At 36.1% G+C, this 24,468-nt stretch overlaps 3 protein-coding genes across 3 annotated transcripts in view; 1 reads left to right on the top strand and 2 right to left on the bottom strand.

Annotated features, from left to right (window-relative positions):
• Positions 1-618, bottom strand: part of LOC143919143 (ciliary microtubule inner protein 2B) — a 31,254-nt gene extending 30,636 nt beyond the window's left edge. Inside the window, exon 1 of the mRNA XM_077441338.1 lies at positions 349-618. Coding sequence (XP_077297464.1) covers positions 349-419 — 71 coding nt within the window. The 5' untranslated portion in view covers positions 420-618. The remainder of the gene's footprint in view (positions 1-348) is intronic.
• LOC143919146 (uncharacterized) overlaps positions 1-24,468 on the bottom strand; it is a 1,208,594-nt gene that overhangs the window by 738,040 nt on the left and 446,086 nt on the right. The gene's annotated exons all lie outside the window — the stretch shown is intronic.
• Positions 12,524-22,580, top strand: Abp1 (Actin binding protein 1). Its single transcript, XM_077441271.1, has 9 exons — positions 12,524-13,350; positions 15,430-15,601; positions 15,725-15,962; positions 16,037-16,134; positions 17,700-17,866; positions 17,943-18,107; positions 18,185-18,777; positions 18,856-18,951; positions 20,018-22,580. Exons 1-9 carry the CDS (start codon positions 13,268-13,270, stop codon positions 20,170-20,172), a joined length of 1,767 nt encoding a protein of 588 aa, XP_077297397.1. The 5' UTR covers positions 12,524-13,267; the 3' UTR covers positions 20,173-22,580.

Genomic DNA, 24,468 nt, shown 5'->3' with positions numbered 1-24,468 from the left:
TACGAAATGTTTAAGAAAAACTGGAATTTTCTTTATACATATGAAGCATTACAGATGCACTGACTTTGCCGTAAAAAAATTCGCTTTTCTTGCATTATTCTGATGAATAATGAGTGTCATGGAAAAAGTTATATGCAAAATCTGGCTTTATTCAAGCTTTATTGGTGTAAAATGATCATACAAAATTTATAGATATGATATTTCAACTTTAAATAAAGCGGACTTTGTATTCATCTAAGACTTTACGCTCTTTATTTTACTTTCAGTATGGCTATAAAACGAAAATTATTATATAGCCATATTATTCATAATTCATTTAAGTGCAAATCATAAAACAGAATCACTTACCCGGGCATTAAGCATCCGTTCGCTTGGGATAAATAGTTGTGTCGCTCGTTTTTGCTGACATCAACCCACATTTTTTGACAGATTTCAATTCAAAAGTCGCCGAATTATGAAAGAAAATTTGGAATATACATTGTGGCGATTCGTCAGATGCGCAAAAGATCTATGTGCACGTTTTTAATTGATCAAAATTCAAAAACGTCGAAGTTCCCGCGCGTTCGTTCCACTATTTGGTCGCGAACGACTTTCTACTGCAAAAGACGGTCACCGACTGAGTTGCTGCGAGTTTCGTTCGCGTTTCCATGGCTACAGTCAGTTTTGTTTGGATTGGACATATGTAGTATGTATGTGTTGCAAATGTCAAACTAAACTAGGTGAAAAACGCTCATTATTGAGGTACACACAGTCAAGGCTATTACAACGTGGATTTAGAATTGAAAAATTAAGGTGGGCCTCTTTCTGTGGGGGGGGGGTCTCTATTTTAAGATAAAATTGTCTCTTTCAGAGTTTCTGGCTATTAGACTTATCTAGTGCTAGTTTTAGGGGGGGGGGGCTAGGTTGGGCGGCGCCAAATAAGTTAGGGCGCCGCTCGATGCGTCAAAGGCGCTTTAAATTTTAAAATTAGAGCGCCAAAAGCCCTACAAAATTTTAGATTAGAGCGTCAAAGGCGAATTTTTTTTCTAAGGATGTATAAAAAAAGTCCCGAGGGCGTCATTGGGTGTAAGGCCGGCACTGGACTTATCGTACATACATAGGTGGTACGACAAACCCTACGACAGATATACGAGAGATCTTTATATTTTTATAGATATATTTTGGTAACATAGAATACGCTTTTAGCAAATGGAATCCTCATGTAAAAAAATATGACATGTATCGAATGGGTACAAAGGAGAATTACAAAGATTCCTTATGAACTTAATTCACTTTCTTATAATCAAAGATTGAAAAGAATGAATCTGACTACACTCAAAGTCTTTAAAATAGTAAATAATCATTATAAATTTCATCATATGTCCAAGCTTATTACATTACACTCACTCACCTCAGAGGTCACTCGCTTAGACTCCAAAACGAAAAATTTAATAAATTGATCAGAGATTCCTTCTTTTCAAACAGAGTGGTTTCAGTTTAGAATAGTCTTCCCAATGACGTTGTAATTTCTGACAACCTTAAGAGGGCTGGACACCAGCGCCTTGTTCATACAAACGTATTAAACTTCTCCCTTTCTCAATTATGGCATTAGAGAAATTATTTTTTAATATGCTATGGATATCCACCATTGGGATGCATCTATTGTTTTATTTTTTGATTAGTTATTTTTTATAGGAGCTAGGAGCTGCCAAACATCTATAAAATCGCCTCTTTTTTACACCCACGAAAAGAGTCCAGCGTGCTTATTTAACGGTCGATTTAAAAAAAAAAATACGCGCATAGTTGCACAGAAAATATCTTTTTCATACCGATGATGACATTTTTTTAAAAATTGATCCAGTTTCGGAGGAGAAAATAGGAGAATACGAAACCTCGATTTTGTCGATTTAAAATACGTTTTATCTGGTCGAAACGCAACTGTCGCATTCACTCAATATATGTATATATATTGATATATATATATATATATATTGTCGCATTCACTCAATAAACATATACATTCACTCAATATATAACGGCAACGGCAATAATATAACGGCAACAAAATTAAGGTTTCGGGTGTACAGCCCTCTTAATATTTTTAAGAATAAGCTTGATGTATTTCTTAAACTTAAAGGATTTCTGTAATTCTTCTTAATTCTGTTTCTTGTTTACTTTTTTTTCTCTTGTTTTTTATTTTTATTTTAATATTCTAATTTTGAATGTATTTTACAAACCCCTTGGGTCTATCGGCTTTGCCAGCTCACCCAAGTATGTTAAATAAATAAATATTGACAAAACGACTGACACAGCTGGACAGGGAAGTAGGAAAGTAGGATTAAACATTAACGTAAATAAGGCCAAACTATTGTTCAATAGTTATTACATGCCTGATCGCATCTCATTAGATAATAAAATAGCAGAAGTAGTGAATAGTTATTTATGTATATTTAGGTGAAATAATTGACATGTCTGGTAGCAAAGAAGAAGAAATAAAGAGACGTGTGAAACTAAGATGGAGTGCATGTGGACGAATGAATGTGATATGCCGCGTCTCTTTCCACGACATACGATTCCAAGGGGAGAAAGAGAGAGGGAGCATTGTTTAACAGCGAGTACGTCGTACGCACGCACGCGTTAGACAATTATTACATAAGATATACCCCTTTTTCTTCAGATATTCAAACTATCTATGTGATTACAAACAAAAATAATAAAACTAGTTATCAAATCATATTTAAACCGATAAAATTTCCACGCATAACGTATAACATTATAAATTATTGTGGAAACGTATATTTACACATGATATACGTATGTATGTATGTATGCTTAAGACCAAAACCATGTGTAATACAGGGCTGACACCATACGCGTGCAATGCAATCAAAGAAGTATGGAACGCTGCATGCTTGGCATAACGAGGAAAGATAGGAAACTTAATATGTGGGTGAGAAGTATGATAAGAGTAGTGGATAGAGTGAAGAGATTGAAATGGCAATGGGCGGGCCATGTGGGTAGAAGGAATGGATGAAAGGCGGACAAAAGAAGTACTAGAATGGTACCCGAGAGAATGCAAAAGGGTAAAAGGAAGACCACAGGAAAGATGGGTAGACGAAATAAGGAAAATGTGTGGAGTGAGATGGATGAGAGTTACGCAAAACAGAGACGAGTGGAAGGATGTTGGAGAGGTTCAGCAGTGGATGGTGAGCGACTGTATATGATGATGATGATGATTGACAAAAAACAAAACTTCTCATACTTGCATTCCTACATATGTACATACTAAGGTGACCATTCGTACTGGTTTTACCATTTCAGTACTGGATTTTTGGGAATAATGCCAGTCCACGTTTTTTAATCAAATAGATGGATTTAAATATTCAAAGCCTTCGGCAAAAAAGGTTGTCTCTTACAAAAATATTGACAAATAAGTTGAATATGGTCTTTGTTTAATAGGAACAAATGCAACTGCCAGACGACTCTTTTTTTTTAAATTGTAAAAGGCATTATTTAAAATTCACTAACGTTTTTTTAGGTATTTTATTTTTTTTTATTGTTACAAATCAATATACACTCGCCATTACAGATTTGCTCCAATGCGACGGGTGTACGTTAACGAAATACATAATACATAAACAATCAGAAATCAGAAATACAGTAATACAGTAATATATACAATCAGAATACATATATAGCATATAACAATTAATCAGAATTAATAATCATAGAGACATCTATGGATTATTTTTAGATTTTTTTTTGTATACAATTTTTATAAACATAATAAATACGAAATTATAGAGATGTCTAAAGAGATATCTATAGATTTCAGATTACTGTGTATAATTATTACACAGATTTTGTGACAACAGGATTAGATGTAATAATGATCAGATAAAATTGGCAAACTCTGATAGAGAAACGATCGATTTGGAGTCACAAAACCCCCAAATCTAACCATCAGTGGCGAGGACTCGAACCTTTGACCTCGGTGGTGCTAAATATATACGCTACCACTAAGCCAAACTGCTGGCTAATATGAATGCAATTGAAGCAAATTCCGATTTTGCAGTGATAGAATAATAATAGCACAATGTCATTATTTATAATTTTCCGTATTGAATCCGAAAGAAATGTACATCTATTTGAATGAGGCATGGGGAAGATTTCTTGAAATTAGCGATCATTTGATCTGAAGCTAAAAATATGGTTTTAACCTTATCATCCTCGTCATAAGTAATTTTGTATATTCCTCCATCCAATTCAAGTTGATTAAAAAATGCATGCAACAATTTTTTATTTTCTTCTGAACATTGAAGAAAATTTTATTTCAAATGTTTTGAACATCCTTTCGGGTAAAACGACTATCACCCTTTTTTCTAATACTTCTGCGTCTATGGGTCTTTCGCATTTCCCAAAATTAAACTTTTTTCTTTTAACTTGGAATTTCTTCGGTAAAACTCTTCTTTACCGATAGTGTGATTGTGATCTAAGCAGACTTTTGTCACTTTCCATATGTTTTCTTTATTTTTGTACATATTGATCTTCGCTACACATCCTTTGTAAAAGTAATGCTGATTTGACTTTGACTTTCTTTGAAACCCATTACAGCAACTATAAACAATTTGTCTACTGTTGTGACATCTCACAACAAACGGGTGGTAATTTTGTTCACAAAATTAATGAAAATATTGGTTCACACTTTCATAGGTTCCAAAAGTTTGCCCTTCTGTGAATTGATAAAAAATTTCTTCCATTTTGCAGATTCCAAAATTATAAAATAAATGTTAATTGAAATCTTGATTATTTGAATGAGCATTCAATGTTTCGCAAAAAGGACGAAAGGGTTACCTTGATTTTCATTTATGGTATTTTTTACATGTATTCAGTATACATTTGATACGTATACTCAACCTCTAATCTGTAGGTAAAAACCAATGACAAATTCATAGATTCTTCAAATTCGCTAAAGTGTAATTGTTATCAATGTATCTAGATAGTTTTAGAACAATTAGAATAATTTAGGACAATTTGGCACTAACCGTCTAATATTTGACATTTGGGTGCCGTTAAAAAGACGTGTCATTTGACAATATTTCAAATGACACATAACTTTTAACTGATATAATATGTAATATATTATATAATGGAGTTCGGTCTTTCGTGTCATGCGGGGAAGACGTGCTTCTGCGTTCTTCCCGCTATTACTCGCTTAAACCCGGCTATTGCACGAAATCTAACTTAACCATCTAATCACTTATTTTACTAATTGCATCCTAGTATAATTTAAGTGTAAAAATAAACAGCAAATCGGTCGTAAAAAGCGGTTTTATATCAGTTATTTCGAAAAATTTTGTGCTAATTTTTGTGTCAAATCGGTGTCAAACGAGATACATCTCCCTACCTGAATACAAAAAAAGGGTCCTTCGCCAGTCAAGTCGGTCCCACAGAAGCAATAAATCTTCCACATAATTGCTTCCAGCCAAAAATCTTTAACGAACTTTACTTAATAGAATAATAGCAAACAGAAACGGTGTTTCCCAACTGTCTATCAGTTCTTTTTCATATTTAAATTATATTAAAGTAATTCGTGTAATTTTATATTCTTTACTAAAGTTATTATTAAAATATTAAATTGCAAACCGCACTCACATATATAAATCCGTTGTCTCCAAAGAGGCGTCTCACGATAAAGATCTGTAAAAAAGATCTGTAAAAAAGTAGTATAACAATTGCTAATCTATTATTATCATAACTAACTACTTTCACTTACAAAGTAACCCTGTTAAATGGCATGTAATAACTCATAAGTGATCCAAGTGATACCTAGGATGACTATCTGTCAAAGCTGACCACAGAGAAGAGTCTATGGCGGTAAGAACTCACTCCTTGAATGGAAATCTCTCTCAAGTACCGCCTTTTTCTCAACACATCTTGGATAAATGCGAGAAAAATAATATCCAAACCTCCAACAAGGTAAGAGTGACGATGGATGATAGCTTAGCTAATAGAAACCTGTATTTAGCCACGTACAATGTAAGAACGTTATCGAGTGAAGGAAGTGTGCTTGCATTAGAGAATGAACTAGAAAGTATCAAATGGGATTTAGTAGGACTTAGCGAAGTAAGACGAAAACAGGAAAACCAAATAATCCTAAAAAGTGGTAACTGTCTCTACTGGAGAGGGCTACCAAATGGTAGAATAGGAGGAGTAGGGTTTCTTATCAATAAGAGAATAGAAAGAAATATTATAGAAATAAACGACATATCGGAACGTATATGCTATGTAGTATTAAGAATCTCGAGCAGGTACACTTGTCAAATCTTCCAAGTGTACGCCCCCACATCTAGCCACCCAGACGAGGAAATAGAAGACTTCTACGAAAAACTACAGGGCGCATACGATAATAGCCGCCACCACTTTAAAATAATCATGGGCGACTTTAACGCAAAAATAGGACAAAAGGCAAACACAGAAAGAGCAGTAGGCAATTTTGGTACCGGCCAAAGAAACGACAGAGGCGATCGCCTCATAGAATTCGCAGAACACAACAGGCTCTTCATCACTAATTCATTTTTCAGGAAAAACACCAACAATAAGTGGGCTTGGGAGAGTCCTAAAGGAGACAGAAACGAGATCGATTTCATCCTAACAAATGCCCTGCACTCCGTTAAAGACGTTAGTGTTTTAAGTAAAGTAGATATAGGTAGCGATCACAGATTAGTCCGTGCCAAGATGGCCATTAATATAAATTGCGAACGTAGGAAATTAATAAAAGGATGCAGTAACTCTCCAGATTTCGCTCAACTAAGGTCTAGGAAAAAGGAATTCGAACTCGAACTTGGAAATCGATACGGGAAATTAAACCCAGAAGCAGACATCGAGGAATTGAACACTGTAATTAGTTCGGTTCTAACCTCAACAGGTAAGAAATTAGGTGGATTCAGGAAACAGATTAAATTAAGCAAAATTTCAGCGGAAACAAAAAACCTAATTAAGCATAAAAGGAATTTAGATAGGGATAATAATAAGCAAGAATACAATCTAGTAAATAAGGAAATTAAGAAGAGAATAGTCAGGGATGTCAGGGATTTTAATAGCAAGCTAATAGAAAATACCATTAAGAATAACCGTAGCCTGAAAAAGTGCAAACAGGATCTTTTCTTAGGCAAAAACCAAATGATCGCAATCAGATCAGAGAGCGGAGTAATAATTAGGAATAGAGAAGAAATCATAGACAGAGTTTACACGTTCTATGCAAAACTATACGAGAACGACAACGGCCAATTCCCCACTCTGGAATCGACACACGGCCAAAGGGTTCCTGCAGTATTGCCTAGCGAAGTAGAGGCCGCGCTAAAAACTGCAAAGAATGGTAAAACCCCAGGGGAAGATAATATTCCCATTGACTTACTAAAATGTGGCGGCCCCCCCCTAATTAATATCTTAGCTAGGCTTTTCAGCAAATGCATCCAGAACCAAGCTATACCAGAAGGATGGAATAACGCAACTATCATTTTAATACACAAAAAAGGCGACAAAAGCGATATCAAGAACTACCGACCCATTAGTCTACTTTCAGCGGTCTACAAGCTCTTCACGAAGGTTATTACAGAAAGGCTGAAGAATATCCTCGACGAGAACCAACCTATAGAGCAGGCAGGGTTTAGGGCAAATTTCAGCACAATGGACCACCTCCAAGTAGTTGGCGAACTAATCGAGCGCGCCAACGAATATCAACGGCCATTGTGCCTAGGTTTCGTCGATTATGAGAAAGCCTTCGATACAGTTAGTCATAATGCAGTACTTAACGCTCTAAAAACACAGGGAGTGCCGGAACCCTATGTGGGACTGTTAGCTGCAATATATAAGAATGCCACAGCTTCGGTTAAAATTTTTTCAGGTACAGATAGATTTAGCATAGGAAAAGGAGTAAGACAAGGAGATACAATCTCGCCCAAGTTATTCAATGCGGTGCTTGAGGGAGTTTTCAGGAAATTGGATTGGGATACAGCCGGAGTAAGCATCAATGGTCGCTTTTTGAGTCACCTTCGGTTCGCAGACGATATAGTTTTAGTAGCTCGTGATTCAGCTGACCTACTTATCAGACTAACACAGCTGGATAGGGAAAGTAGAAAAGTAGGATTAAAAATTAACGTAGATAAGACTAAACTAATGTTCAATAGTTATTGCATGCCTGATAGCATCCCCTTAGATGATAAACCAGTAGAAGTAGTAAATAGTTATTTATATTTAGGTCAAATAATTGACATGTCTGGTAGTAAAAATGAAGAGATAAAGAGACGTATGAAATTAGGGTGGAGTGCATTTGGACGGATGAATGCTGTTTTTAAATCAAAAATGCCACTCTGCCTGAAGAAAAGGATCTTTGATCAATGCGTTTTGCCAGTGATGACGTATGGATGTGAAACTTGGACACTGAACGCCAAGATGCAAAATAAAATCCAATGCACTCAAAGAAGTATGGAACGCTGTATGCTTGGCATAACGAGGAAAGACAGGAAGCGGAACACGTGGGTGAGAAATATGACAAGGGTAGTGGACATAGTGAATAGAGTGAAGAGATTGAAATGGCAATGGGCGGGTCACGTAGCTAGGAGGATGGACGACAGGTGGACAAAAGAAGTGCTTGAATGGTACCCGAGAGAAGGCAAAAGAGTAAAAGGAAGACCGCAAGGAAGATGGGTGAACGAAATTAGGAAAATGTGCGGAATGAGATGGATGAGTGTTGCGCAAAACAGAGACGAGTGGAAGCGTGTTGGAGAGGCCTTCATCCAGCAGTGGATGGCGAATGGCTGTAAATGATGATGATGATGATATTATATAATATTCATATATGTATATGTAGAGAAAGCAAATTTAAAAGTAAAGTAAATAGATAAAGAGTCTTAATGTGGGTAATTTAAAATTAATAATGAGTCGATTAAATCATCTTTATGATATTTGAATATTTGTTGAAAGTATTCAAAAGAATAATTATTAAGCGCTTAATAGTAAAATTTCTCGGTCGTTAGACTGTTAATGTGCAATTTAAGTATGTTTACATACATAGCATTGAGATAATCGACTAACGTTTTGTGATATTTACAATGAAAGGGTTGGCTTTAGGTGGGTTTCCTCGCAGGATAAGAAAAGCTTAAGCTAATTTCATTTTCCGAGTCTATTTCGGGCAAGTAATCAATTCTCTGATTTTTTTTGTATATGCGCGAAGTGTAGCTTAGCAAATATATATGTAAAATATATGTATGGATACATAATATATTTACAACCGTGGTTTTCACACCTTTTTGCTCTTGCGGAGTGGTAAAAAAAATAGAAATATTTTGCATAATATTTTTGGTTGACGTCAGCAGCAATAAAAAAGTGTTACAAAACTGGTACGTTTGCACGTGACTAATTGGCCAGAAAAATATTCTCTTTTTAGAATCATTTTATTTTTTTGTGCAAAAATATTTGTGCAAAACCACAGAAAAGGAATATAAACATCGTTGAGAAAACTAAATGGATCTTATTGAAAATATGTCATCTTTTACACTCGGAGAAACAAATCTTCGTACTTTCGACGTTAACACACCTTAAGCGGGCGAATTTTTTTGCGGCGACTAGCGGTAGCGGGCAAAATCACAAGGCTGCGCCAATAAATAAAATAGATTATAAAAATTCGCTCAACATTCAAACTCACATAAAAACAATCTCCATATACTATTGGAATAAACGTAGTACTACGTATCCCGCCTTCCACGATGAACCAATATCAAACGTAATACTACATATCCCGCATTTCTCGTCAAGCTCATATGAAACGTAATATGTACTACGTGAACCGCTTAAGGTGTGTTAATTATATTTCATCAAAATAAGTTTATTATTTATGTATAAAAAGAGTTGTTGTCTTCTCAAAATCTATTAAAATATTTCATTTATATTGTAGATATTGGTAAGCGGATTATTTCGCACATTGTGATCGCGCACACGACAATCGGTGCCACGAAAATTACGAATACAGAATATCAGCCACTCGATTTCTCGTTAGTATTGTTACGTACGCCGCGGATTGAGCGAATTGCACTTAGACCAACGGATATCTGTTATCGGATTAACTAGGTGCATGCACTTACTTCCAAAGATTATATCTGGACTCTAAGTGCATTTAGGCTAAACAATGACCGTTATTAGTTATTTCTCAGAATCGGTACGGGGAGACCCAATGTCGTGGAAATACATATCCGAATACGTGACTATACAACAGGTAAACAGATTAGGCGTCCTGAGAGATCTACCCTTTATAAGGCGGTACGTAGGCGATATCATGTCATTCTGGACTGAGCAGTGACAGTGCGTGTATTTCCTTAATCATCAATAAATGCTGTGAAACGACTATTGGCCTTTTACTTGGATCCTCCACCCACCCCTACGCAACAGTATTATAGTTCGCGTGATGGATGGATGGAATTTTCGGATGTTAGATGTTTTGCGATCTAGATTTTAGTGACGTGTGCTTGATCGCTTTGTACGGAATAATTACTGAACCGATTGCAAGTCCATATTCTCATCTACGGATTCACATTGACAAACATTTAACGTGGTGTGGCAAAATTAGTCAAATACACAAAAAACAAGAATTAATACAAAATAAAGGAAAATACGGAACTAACAAAATTTTGTGAATTTGTAAAATTATAAAAATAAAAAAAAAATTGAAATTACAAAAGTTTTTAACTTTTGGTAAAATGAATTCGTCTGAATTTTGGTTTTTACTGGCTTTTAAATTCGTCCGCAAAACATCAATATTGAGAGATTGGGCAATTTCATCTTGTATTGAAATTCAGAGCATCATCATCAAAGTAAGAGTATCTTTATGTACGTAAATATACATATACTCGTATTTTAAAATCTATATTCTTATGTAAGTCGAAAATATGATGGTTTATGAGATTTTTTATATATAGAAAAATTTATAACATTTTTCGAAATATGTCAGATGCTCTTGTGTATCAAACGGGTCTACCTCATGGGATCGAAAGTGAAAAGTTCGAAAAAGCAAATATCGGAACAAAGATCGAAAATCGAACGATCTTAAGTCGAAAGATAAAAAAAGGGTGCATTGTAAACGGTACTATGTATTATATATAAAATATATGAGTGGCATGCGGTGAAGTTATCTCTCTTTTTGTCACACAGCCTTGTTTAATGTGCGCGCGCAGGATACGGGAGGAAAAGCCTGCTCCTCTTGTTCCGGTTGTATCCTGCTCGCGCAAATGAAGTGAGGATGTACGACGGGGGGAGAGAGACTTTTACCGCACGCCACTGATAACCGTTTTTCATATGTATGCATGATAAAAATAGAAGTAGAATGCATAGAATGGTCATTGTTAACAAAAGTACCGTCTAAAAGCGAGCAATCGAAGAAAGAGACGGAAAGTCAGAAAATAGACAAGGGACAAGAGAGAGAGAGACGAATTTTAGCAAACAATGAACAAACTCTGCCGTGCAGAGTTTTTGTAGCGACATTTTTGGAGGCTGAGAGCGATTCTATGCATTCCACTTCTATGATGATAAACGAATATTTTCGACTTTTTCAATTTTTAAAAGCTAGTTCTGCGCGGCAGAACCGACAAGTATTATGCAGTACACTGTCTATGGACACATTCACACATGGCGCCTTTATGATGTGGCGGCTCGCTTATACGACATGGTCGAGTTTGGTTGCCTTACCTGCGAGTGGGGACCAACTCGGCTGGGTTCGGAGAGCCGCTACTCACTCTGCCTTTAGCTGTCATATAATAAACACGTGCATTAACATGCCAGTCGTCTCATTCGTTCATCCCCCATAACTGGTGACCCCCGACATCGAGCCACGCAGCCTCGATTAATTCAGCATGCCACTGCTCATCCCTGCCTCGCCGAGCCAGGCGGGAAAGCTACCCGCCACGCTGCCATCGACACACCACGTCGCGGCCCGCGGGTGACAATAAACGAACAGACACGGCTACCTACCTACCTACCTACCGACTTGAGTCCAGCCGCAACGTCGATGACAGGTGCTTAAGAAAATGGGGGAGCGAATGAGACGACGATCTTGACAGCTGGATGTGGAGTCATGTGCGATACAGTACACATAGAACGGTCATCCAGCACCACAAGACATACACCACCTCAGCACCATCATCATCATCATCATCAAGGCCCCGTCCGTCCCCACGAGCGTCGTCACGCCGAGACGGGCGGTAGCGCTACAACACCTCCACGAGCCACAACGACTCACGGTCCAGCTCGGAGTATCATCAACCACATCGATGCCCCTGCCGCTCCCGCCGCCCCACCAACCGACATCAGCCTCGGAAGAGCGGCGCCGGCGCAGCATCGCATCGGCGCGACCATCGGACCAGCCACCGTCCTGCTCACGACGTCACCGCCCTCGAATGTACCGACCATTCAGGGCGGTACACCTACACAGCGGATGACCCACGTCAACAATTTTTTTTTCTCCCCACTTAATAATTTTTTTCTCTTTGTGTAAAAATATTTTTTTTCTTTTGTAAAATTTGTTTCTTTGTAATTTTTGTATCGCTGATGCTGGGGGGGGAGTGATGTGGCGGCTCGCTTATACGACATGGTCGAGTTTGGTTGCCTTACCTGCGAGTGGGGACCAACTCGGCTGGGTTCAGAGAGCCGCTACTCACTCTGCCTTTAGCTGTCATATAATAAACACGTGCATTAACATGCCAGTCGTCTCATTCGTTCATCCCCCATAATGTATACGTACAAAACATGAATATATTCATTTAAAATGTGAATAAGAATATTAATCGAACCTGTTACATCACGTTTTACGTCTGCGGACATGAATGATCCACAATAATACAACACTTCGGTAAAAACCGAATTCGACCGTACTAAAATTTGTCTCTAATGGTCGTTCAAAAAATTACAAATGCATTTTATTTGAGATGGATATTAAAAGGCAAAGTTAAAATGCGAGTTTGAGTCGAGTGTGCAACAATTAAAAATGAAAAAGTGCGATTGATCGGGTTGTTGATGTGCGAAGGCCATGGCCGCGATATAGAGCGTTAGGTCGCGCTCCAGCGGTTAGTGACAGTAGTTCGCCGGGCCTGGCTGCGGCAGCTCATCTCCCGGCAGACGTCTCTTTTCTCCGCCGCCCGTCACTCTCATCTGTCATCTGTCAGCTGTCAGCTGTCAGCTGTCACTTGCCGTGTGTCAGTTGCTCGTAGTGTGCCACTCGCCACTCGCCACTCACATCGCCATGTCCGTGGGTCTGCAGGAGCATCGGCCGGCGCTCCTCGCCGCCTGGCAGGACGTCATCGACTCCAACACTGACACCGATTGGTAAACACTTCAACACCCCAACTCTTCAACACTACACTACAACATTTCAAACTCCCGCATTTTCCCTACATTTTCCCATTTTCGCACTTCATTCTCACTCTCGCTGTCACTCTCACTTGTGTGTGTGTGTGTGTGTGTGCGCGTGAACGTTCCATACGAATTTTTCCCCATTTGCATACTGTCGACTTTCACACGTCACAATTGCCCATTATCGGCTAAATCGCGCTTTTTTCCACTATAACGAATTTCTATACAGAATGACCGCATTTGAACATTTCAATTCTGGTGATAAGCGTTATCGTTGGGTATGTAGCAGCTTCCGAAATTAATTTCCGATTATTCGACGGGTAATTTTATAGTTTTCTCAGATAACAAATAAATATTTAACGTTTTGCCAACAAGTCGATGGGCCTGAAAAACGCCGATAGGCCAAGGTATGTCAAATTGATATTTCCTCTTCAGTTTGTTGAAAATTGAAGGTTGAAATTTTATGTTGTGAGTTTTTATGTTATTCAAAATGCCACTCTTGGTAATGAATAATCTAAAACAATCGTTGCATTGGTATGATTTTTCTTTGCATTGCGTTTCTTCATTTCGTTTTGAAGACATTTCAATACTAGATAAAGTAATATTTTGTTTCTGCACCTGCGAAGTAAACCGATGATTATATTATTAAGTGTACGCTTCAATGGTGATTCAATTTTTGTTCCGTTAAATATTTCATTTACAACATAGTAAACTCGATAAATTGGAATGTGTAATATGTTATTTTCACCCTTTGAATGCTGACCAACGCTAATCGGCGTTTTGCCATGTGCATACATACACCTGAAAAACGCCAATAGCCGTTGTTTTTTGAGCCTTTCCAGGCAGCATTGAAAAAAAAATGCATTGAACATGGGTCGTGTTATCCGTGTCAATGTTTATAAAGACTGGTTTACACTAGAATTTCTGAATTTATAATCATAGAGTGTTTTAGGTTGTGACTTGGAATTTACATTGAGCATTACATTTTAACAACAATGAAGAAGATGAAACTGGTTTTGGAAAAATACATTCATTAATAGACTTATTTTGTTTATTTAATATTGTTGCAAGATATATTAGAGAGTCTAAACACACCTTTACAAAACTCGAAATCCTCAGAGGTAGTTGTTTGGATAAGTTACAATTTTTATACCTGCTTTCTATTGGATTTCTAAATAATTCTAGTTGGAAATGTTGGCGAAATTTTCAGCGTGGACTTTCGATAGAAAAGACGTCAGCACTCAAAGGGTTCACCAGCGGATTAGACTAGTAGTTAGCATACTTTGAAAAAAGTGCTCAAAGGTTCAAATCCTACTGGTTTCTATTTGCCAGAACAAGGATTTGTGACCTCGGGTCGATCGTTTCGTATCAGAGTTTGTCAATTCATCTGATTTTCATTGAAACGGTTCCAACAAATTGGCAACCTTATCCGTTTACTCACAAATCTCGAATTTTCAGCTATGTCGAATTGTATAAAATGCTGCAAAAATAAGTCATTTTTGTATGTGCGAATGTTATTTGATATGTATTTACCTTGTATAATACTAATGATACTTGTATCAAATGTACAATAATAAAATATAAATAAATTTTAAGCGAAGAAAACTTGCATTGAAATGTGCAATATCTCAAATAATCAAAATATTGAAAAATTTATTAGAGGAAGATAAATATTTTAGTCATATTTTAACATAAAATTTTAGTTTTGGAAACAGTTTCAGATAGTAACTAAAAGATAAGCTCTCCCAGAATAGCCTTATCGAGATATTGTATAAAAGGAATTAAAAACAACGATATTTATCATTTTTTTGATAATACAATTATCTAAAAAAAATACCTCTTCTTGTCATTCGAAATATGTATATGTATGTATATAAAATACACAATCTTTGCGGTTTATAGTAATTTGATACTGATAAGTCTCATTCATGTAAAAGGATATAATTCAAAGTAATTTGATTCCATACACTCTTATTATACAGTAGGCTTTAAAATGGAATATTGCATCGATTGTATCATTTTAGTAATGTTGATAATAATTTATGTTTTCAGGGCCTTGTTTGGGTATGAAGGTCAGACGAACAATTTAAAAGTCGTGAGTAAGGGCAGCGGAGGAATCGAGGAGTTGAGAGAAGATCTCAACAGTGGAAAAATTATGTATGCATTTTTAAAAGTCGACGATCCGAAGACGAGTCTTTCAAAATTCGTCTTGATTAATTGGCAGGTAAATATTTGTCGCTTAATCTTGTGCGGTTGACTGATTAGATTGTTCAAACTATATTATTTTGTACAACTCGTTCGGTTAAAATTCCTGAAATACATACTATGTGTGATTCACACGTTTCAGGGAGAAGGTGCTCCGGTCGTCCGCAAAGGAACCTGTGCCAATCACATTCGGGATGTAGGCTCTCTGTTCACCGGTGCTCATCTGACGCTGCACGCTCGGACCGAAGACGACGTCGAGCCCGAATTGATAATCGACAAAGTCGCAAATGCAGGTTCTGCGTACAGTTTCAAAACTCCGAGGAGTGAGACTGGTGAAAATGCAGGTCCCGTCGGCACGACTTACCATAGGGTTCAACCCAGTGAGTGTTGTGTTGTGATTTCATACCAGACTTTTATTAGATTATCGAGTTATTTTTTGATGTTTGTTTGTTAGATAAAGAAATCAATGCTAAAGAAAGGGATCAATTTTGGATCAAAGAAGAGCAGGAGGAAAAGAATCGAGTCGCTGCTGAAAAAGTTCGCAAAGACAAGGTATACATACATATGGTTATTGCACAATTTATATTAAAAAGTTGAAATTGGTATTGTAGCGTATGCTAAAAGGAGCCGCCGTTATTATTGGTTTTCGAGGATTATCTCCAGGCTGAGTGCAAGTAGGCTAAACAATGACCACCGAATTGGCTTAGTAACGGCACCCGGTCCCTTCTTAGAAGTGACAGCGATAGCGTGGGACTAAGTGTCGTGGGAATACATATCCTAGTACGTGACTATAACAATAGGTAAACAAACCGGACGTCGAACATTCCCTGAACGACCTGTCCTTTATAAGGAGGTACTTAGACCATATCAAGGCATTCTGGACGGAGCACTGGCGGTGCGTGGGTCTCCTTAATCACCAGTAAATGCTGTGACACGACTTTGGCCTTTTACTTAGCTCCTCCATCCACCCCTACGCAACAGTATTATGAATCTGTTATATGTATATGTGGTATAAATCCTGGCAGATAGCGTTGTTCAGGACCACGGTTGCTAGGAGTGCAGGTCTAACTGCCACTGGGGTTTACATCTCTGTCTCTTTCATCCCCCACCCTACAATCAGTCATCATCCCCACAATCAGTCACTCTTTCTCAGCCATACCCTTTACATCAGCCTCTCGTACAATCCCAACCCTACAGCTCGACCTTTCCTGACCACAAACCTGCCCTCAGGTTTATCTCCTCTACCGGGTCATCACTCAATCATACTGCACATATGTAATCTCAAACATACTTCACAGTAATCTCAAACATACTTCATAGTATCTCAAACATACTTCATAGTAATCTCAAACATATTTTACATTGATCTCAAACTATCCCTCTTATTCCCTAATCCACCAACACATCCCTCACTTTAATTGACACAACCTATGCACTAGCCATTGCCGGATGTAGTTCCATTTGACCGTCTGATGATGTTGTCAGGAATGGACCTTCCGTCGCCCCACAATTTTCCATGTAATACTTTCCCACAAATGAAGTTGACCAATATCGGTTCTGGTTCACCGATATATCCAATAATTTTTTTCTTAATCCATGGTCTTATTTTCTTTTCCATTAAAAGTAACGCCAATCCGACTACAATCAAGCTTGAAAGTGAATATAGCGTACTTTTTTTTTAAAAATTTTGACCATATATTTTTAGACTAAATCAATTTTGACCATTGATTTAGCCATATATTTTTCTTTTTCTTTAAATTTCTCCTTTTCTTCATCTTTATCTTTATAATTTATTTTTCTTCGCCAATTTAAAAGAATAGGATAAATGAGAAGGAATATGTAATCGTTTTTCAAATACATAGAAGGAATATTTTTCGGTGCTAGTTTTGTATAGAATTATTCAACTCAAAGTTTGCTATTCGTATATTAATTTATGGATAACGCAATGGCGTAAGAAGCGCATTTTGCGTAAAATTAAATCAAATTAATTGGCAGGGACAAATCTTTGAAATCTCTTATTGATTTTATCTTTGAACGTTAAGAATAAATTTGATGAAAGTGTGAAGGATTAATAGAAAATCACACTTATAAAGAAACCAATATATCTAAATCAACAGGAACGTAAGCGTATCGAAGAAGAAATCAAAGCCAGGGATGCGAGGGAGGCAGCCGAGAGAGAAAACGCTGCAGAGAAACGAAACGAAGCCATCGCCAGGAGGAGAGCAGCCGAACATAGCCAAGAAATTGCCCGAAGAAGAGAGGAGGACGATAAAGAAACGCAAAGGTTTATAATTTAAACCCACAGAATATTTCTGTAGTTGAATTTCGTTTGACAGAAAAACCATTTTGATTTTTTTCAGACTTCTCCGAGAGCAAGAAGAAAATGCCGCAGTTGCCAACGTAAACACCAGTGAAGCGTTGAGACGTCAACGGTCAAAGGAAGCCAAGGAATTGATCGGCCATTCGACCTCTCAAGCTCGAGCCATATTCGAACAGAACTCGGCACAAGGACAAATGAGCAATAGGTATCGACCTTCTTTCTATTCGGACAATATTAGTATGATGATTCAAACATATTCATAAACTTTACTATACATTACAGAAACTACGGAAACATTCCTCAAAAGCCGCTACGCTCGATCGTATCGCAACGCATCAACAATCTGACGCAGCAGTCAGAGTCGAACAACTCCTTGCTGCGAAACAACGAAGACTCGCCTCCGATGAAGACCAGTCCGATAAAGAACATCGATAAGATCAAACTGAGTCTGGAGACGCCGTCTCAAATCCAGCAATCGATACAGATCGACCCGGCAATCAGCGATCTGAGCCCCAGCGACGTCAGTCCCGTGCAGTTCACGTCGGTAGCCCCGTGCAAGGAAGAGACCAGCGAGGACGTGAACCGAAGTCCCAATCACACGAATCCGCAGAACGAAGACTTCATCAAACAGAACATATTAGACAATGACATATACGACACGTCGCTCTCCACTTCCAGTAACGACTTTGAAGACGACGATAGCGATAATAAATTTAGCACAATTAAACGTTCGCCGCACAGTAAGAATAACATATCGGACGGCTCCGGAGACAGCAGCGCCAAGGATCAGGGCGATGCCAGTCGGCAGAATACCGTCATCGAGAACGTTCAGTATAAGGATAACGGCCATACTAATGGATCTAGCACGCCCGACGGTAAGCTTTTGCATGTTTCATTCGAAATTATACTTCGTTTGAGCAGATCTATTTGATTTTGACTGTTTGTGTTTGTAGATGTTTCGCCGGAGGCTTTAGAGGACGACGGTTTATATCAAGATTTGGACGAAGATCCCGGTCTCATGGCTCGCGCTCTGTACGACTATCAAGCGGGTTTGTTTTGATTTATTGTCTTCGTTGTGATATTAAGTTGACAAATTTAAATGGATACGATTTAACTGTACGTTGAGGAAAATACTTTGTATCTTAAAAAAAATTTTTGTGCATTAAAATGGTGCATTAAACAATCTCGTATTGAGCATCGAATAAAATATTTTGGCATTAATAATACGCGTTTAAGTGTATACGCATTTTTAGACACCGATTCGATTATTTTATGTTTTTGTTTAGTGTCAACCCTTGACACTACCTCTTGAATGTATGTATAACAAACAGGAAACATATTGACTTTTTTCAATTTCGTTAGTATCACAGGATATTTTTAGAAAGAGCGCGCACCGGTGCCCGCTTGGTGATTAAGTGGTTAAAAGATATGAAATGATCATTCGAAAAAATGGTAATTGGATTATAAGTCACATTGCGATCGCCCAAAAGACAAGTTTTTCCATGAAAATCGCGAATACGGAATATTTGGCACTCGAGTTCTCGTTAGTATGACAGATTTTTTGGCTGCCAGATTTTCCGTTATACATATTTTAGTGACTTGGGCGAGCGCTTTGTGACCAATAATCACCGAGCCGAAAAAATAGACTAGCATTAGAATGGATACAAAAAGTGGCAACATTGCAGTCTTCCGCTATTAACAACTGTCGAGTGTCAAAAGTGTTCACTTTTGTTTCTCACTAGTGAAATTATAATCTGACTAGTGAAATGTAATCTTAAATAAATAAAACCAACCCTAACTTAACCTAACCTAACCAAACCATAAATAAATAAAACCTAACCAAACGTTGGTTCGTATTTTGGTATTCGCAACGTTGCTGATACAGTTCATCTGTCATTTTAATGCACATTTCATTCACTTTTTAAGTAGCAAATATTTTTTTCAATGATCAAAGCAAACTTTCTAATGCTATCTGTATCCGTCGTTTAGAAATGCACACAATTTTTTTGTAATGTACATTTATTTTATAAAATGGACGTTTAAATTGTTCCCATTTTAAATTTTAATTCGAGCCTCGTGGATGTAGATCGATAAAAATTATGTTTCTGTTTGCAGCCGACGAATCCGAGATAACGTTCGATCCCGGCGATATAATCTCGCACATAGATCAGATCGACGAGGGCTGGTGGCAAGGTTTAGGGCCGCAGGGAGTCTTTGGATTGTTCCCGGCGAACTACGTCGAGCTTATACCGAACAAGCCGAAACAATAGTATGATAATTGAATCGGCGTTTCGGAACTTAATTTTTTTTAACGAATATTTTTTAACTTAAGCTATTGTATGATTATTTTTCTCAATCTTGTCATATATTCATATTTTTGTGAGATTATTATTTCTTATTCTACAATGAGCTTATTTAATTTTGACTTATTGAAAGGCTTTTCGACAAGTATTTTGTAATACACTACGTTATGCTATTGCTCTACGTTTCCTATATTATATTGTATCGTTTATTTTATATTTAAGTATATACTTATTTTTTTTTTTAAACAATTTATTTCATCCTAGTCATCATAGGATTACATATTTTAAATATTTAATTTTTTTACATTTTTTAAAAATATTTTTAGTGTTCGACATTATATGAACAACTGCATAGGACATGAATTGAATTGCATTTCAATTATAAATCGACAGGAATTAAATTAAATATTTAATTTTTACTAGTCTTTACAGTTTAACGTGTATTTAATTACATATTGCAATTAGCATTCAGTATTAACAGTGATTTTTTTTTTTAATTCGTTTCGAACGATTTCAATTTTTGATTTTTAGTAAAATTCCTACGACCTCATATTTTGTACGAGAGTAATTTATTTAACGTATAACATAAAAATTGTACTCGTAAAAATTGTCACTGTACAATATTTTTACGTAATGTTAAGTATTGAATATTGTTGTATTTAAATTTGAACAAGAGATCAACACCAATTTTAATACGTAATAAGTATTTTTTTAAATTATAATGCGGCACAAGTGTTTTTTCTACTTTTTTAAATACCTCTTTAAAAAGCAAAAGCGTCAACATATCAGAGTTATCTTTCTATTTTTAGTTTTTTTTTATCATAAAATTGAATCGTTTCTTTTTTTTTTCTTTCCACTAGCATTAAAATTGTCCAATTCTAAATATAAACGGATTTGTATTATATATTATAATTAATTATTGCATTTAGTTTGAAAGTCTGTATTTATTTAGTGTTTCAGCATACATTATATAGTATTAATATTACAAGCAATTTAGTTTCTAGATTTGGTGCTTATGTTCTTTCCTAATTCTTATATTGCTTTCTTACGGCGACAATTCGGCACGTATTCTTGATTTAATGAATATACAATATAAAATGAGGCAAATAAATAAATAAATAAAAAAAACAAACTGGACTGAATTAGTTTATAGTCTTAACTTGTAATCGTAACTTTTCAATAGCATTTAAGGAAACATGAATATATATTGATTGGTTGGCGTACTAGTTACGGAGTAAAAGAATAAATATGAGTAACGATTCATTTGATTACTTAATGACAAAAATCTTCGTAAATGATTAGGTAACACTTTCAAACGAGACCGTTGCGATTCACTTACAGTATATTGAACAGGCCCAATCGTAAAAGATCAGACTCTTTACATCACACTATCAGCATGTGGCTTCTTAAAATGTGTTATAAAGCTGTTATGGCAGTTGATTTGCAGTAATCTACCCTTATAAAAGTCTATTCATACTTCTCCAGCACTGTACAGTGTAAACAGCAGTATTCTTCGGTACATTCTAAATGGACACATTCAAATGTTCCGTAATAAGTATGTGACGTCGATGTAACAGCAGTAGCCGACACGATCAATTCATACTATACTGTTGTATGAACCTGTCACCCTGGCGTATCAACTAAAACCTGTTTTCTTTGGCTACTGTGGAAGTATTCACGGATGACGTGACGTCATAGCAGCGAGTGCACATGTACTAACAAAAGTGCGCATGCGCATATGAATATTTTCTTGAATATTGACTTCACTCGAGCAATATTGCGTATAGTAGGCCGATTTTGTATTGCACTCTGCTAAAACTTGTCCGAACTTGTACCGCTGTATAGTATGAATAAAAGTAGTCTTTACCGTGGCATGTTGTTGCCTTGCAGTGCTGGATAGTATGAATACACTTTTTTTCGTCCACAACACTTTGCTTCGAGATCAAAATTGATAGATTCATCCTATTTTATTGACAACTATATGAAACTGCTCATTTCATGGTTATGGAATTGAATATAAAACATAGTCCCATTAATGACGTATGATTTCGACTAGTATTTGAGAAGAGTTTGTAAATTCTGATTGGGCCGTTCTGATTTTCGGTGCAATCGTGATGCTCTCGGTTTGACTCCCAATTGAGGAATAATTTCACTGTATTATATAAATTTGTGATAATAAAATTTGAGATTTGATGGCATTTTTCGATATGTACTGTAGATTTTTGTATTTATCCTGATTAATAATGAGTGTCTAATAAAGGTTTGATGTTCTTCGGTACGCAGCGTGTGGAATTTTCATAGTTTATTTGACGCTTTCGTTGTTGACGTGTTGTGTCAAATTCTAGTGAACGGTAAAGTGATTTTATTATATGCCAATATATTAAAAAATAATAAAAAAGATTAAAAATTAAAATAGACTATTTATATAGTGAAGTAATAATACGCATAGAAATGTTAAATGTTTGTATGTAAAGAGTTCTATTTTGTGTTTTCTATGATAACATTCTGCATCAAACACATATAATATTAATTAAGATTAGAGTGTAGAATGATAATATTGTGATCGATAATTTTACTGAGACCTAATAGATACGGAATAGTGGATCGTTTTGACATTTTAGGTGCCAAAATTATTATTATGTATTCGGTTTCACAATTCGGCGCTCTCTATCTCTCTCTCTCTCGTAAATTCTTATATGTGAGATTATGTTTTCCGGACTCGTACACTTGCCGAAGCCTCAGCTTGTGCATAAAATTTCAGACGATGGATCATCTCAAGTATACGAGCCGTAATAATAGTGGATTTTTAATTTTTTCAACACATTTTGCAATTTCAGTATTATTTTTGTACTATTCGATTCAAAATTTTCTTCATATTTGTTATCGTTACATTTTACTATGTTCTCATTGTAAATAAATATATTATAATGTTATTTATCGTAACTTATTCCTATTAGATCAAAATAATGTAAGCTAATCGATAGTCAATACTCTTAAAGGAATTTAAAAGAAATTAAAACAAATAAATGACCAACCGTTTTGTATTGCAATTGAAAATAGGTGAATAGATTTTTTTTTATGTACTTTAGACTATGTAGATAAGTAATACAGAATTTTTGTCATTTTCTATGTATCTATGTATGTATTGTACTTCATTTATTTTTACAGTTTTATTTTAATTATTATTAAAAGAGTCGCAAAAAATACTTAACGTACTTTATTAAATATTAATTCCGCAATTTTTTACATAATATCTCCTTTAAATGTGCATATAAATACATATGTAAATCATTTGCTACGTTTTGACAGTTTGCTCTACTGGCATTTCAAATATATACAAAGAGTCGGAACTGTCCGTGCGGACGTAGCATTGGGAGTTTTAATTTTTAGCGCTTTCGCAGTCTTGTTGAACGCTTTCGCACATTATACTATATATACATGTTTAATTAAATATACATGTACAATATATATATATATATAAAGTATATATACATTTTGTAATCCTTTTTTTAAAACGTCTCTGATCGTAGGCACACCCACGAGATCATCTATTTATGACTTTTTACCTTTGTATCGAATACAAATAATAATCTTTATATATTTGTCAATAAATTGTTTCAGTATTTAAACGTTGCCTTTCATTTTGTTTCAATTCTGCATACGGAGAGGAAAACGAGAATGGCCTGTGTTGGTGTTCTGTTATGGCCGAAAATGTAATTATTTCCAGGTATTTCAATTTGCCGGGGTGAAATTTGGCACTGTTCAAATAGCTGACAGGTAAACGTATGAAAATTAAGGTAACAATGAACAGTTGCATTGTAGTCGGGTAATTTACATATGTACAGATAGTGGATATGCTCGATGTAATTTAATATTTTATTATTATTTCAGTACCGAGTGTGTGGCTGGCAGCCATTTTGTTTTTATTATACACACACTCAATAGTGTAAAATTTCACTGTTCACTACTGTTGTTTGTTTTAATGTCGAATATTTATTATGAGTAAGTAATACTATGGGATATTTCATAATATTATGTCTTATCTACAATAAAAGTGGCTTTCATGCGTCATTTTATTATGAGATTTAAAATTAAAGCTGTTTTTATTCGCTTTTTTGACGAGGGGAATGGCAAATGTATACATTTTGCAACTTCGCTCATCGGGCGTTGCGAAGTTGAGCAATTTTGTTTATTTTACTTTATTTTTTAAACGTTTTTAGTTGATGGGGAAGGAAGGGAGAGCGAGAGGAAAGCCGCATAAAC

This window comes from Arctopsyche grandis, chromosome 11 (assembly GCF_051622035.1).
Source record: "Arctopsyche grandis isolate Sample6627 chromosome 11, ASM5162203v2, whole genome shotgun sequence".
Lineage (NCBI taxonomy): Eukaryota > Metazoa > Arthropoda > Insecta > Trichoptera > Hydropsychidae > Arctopsyche > Arctopsyche grandis.
This window is presented reverse-complemented; position numbering and strand designations above follow the sequence as displayed.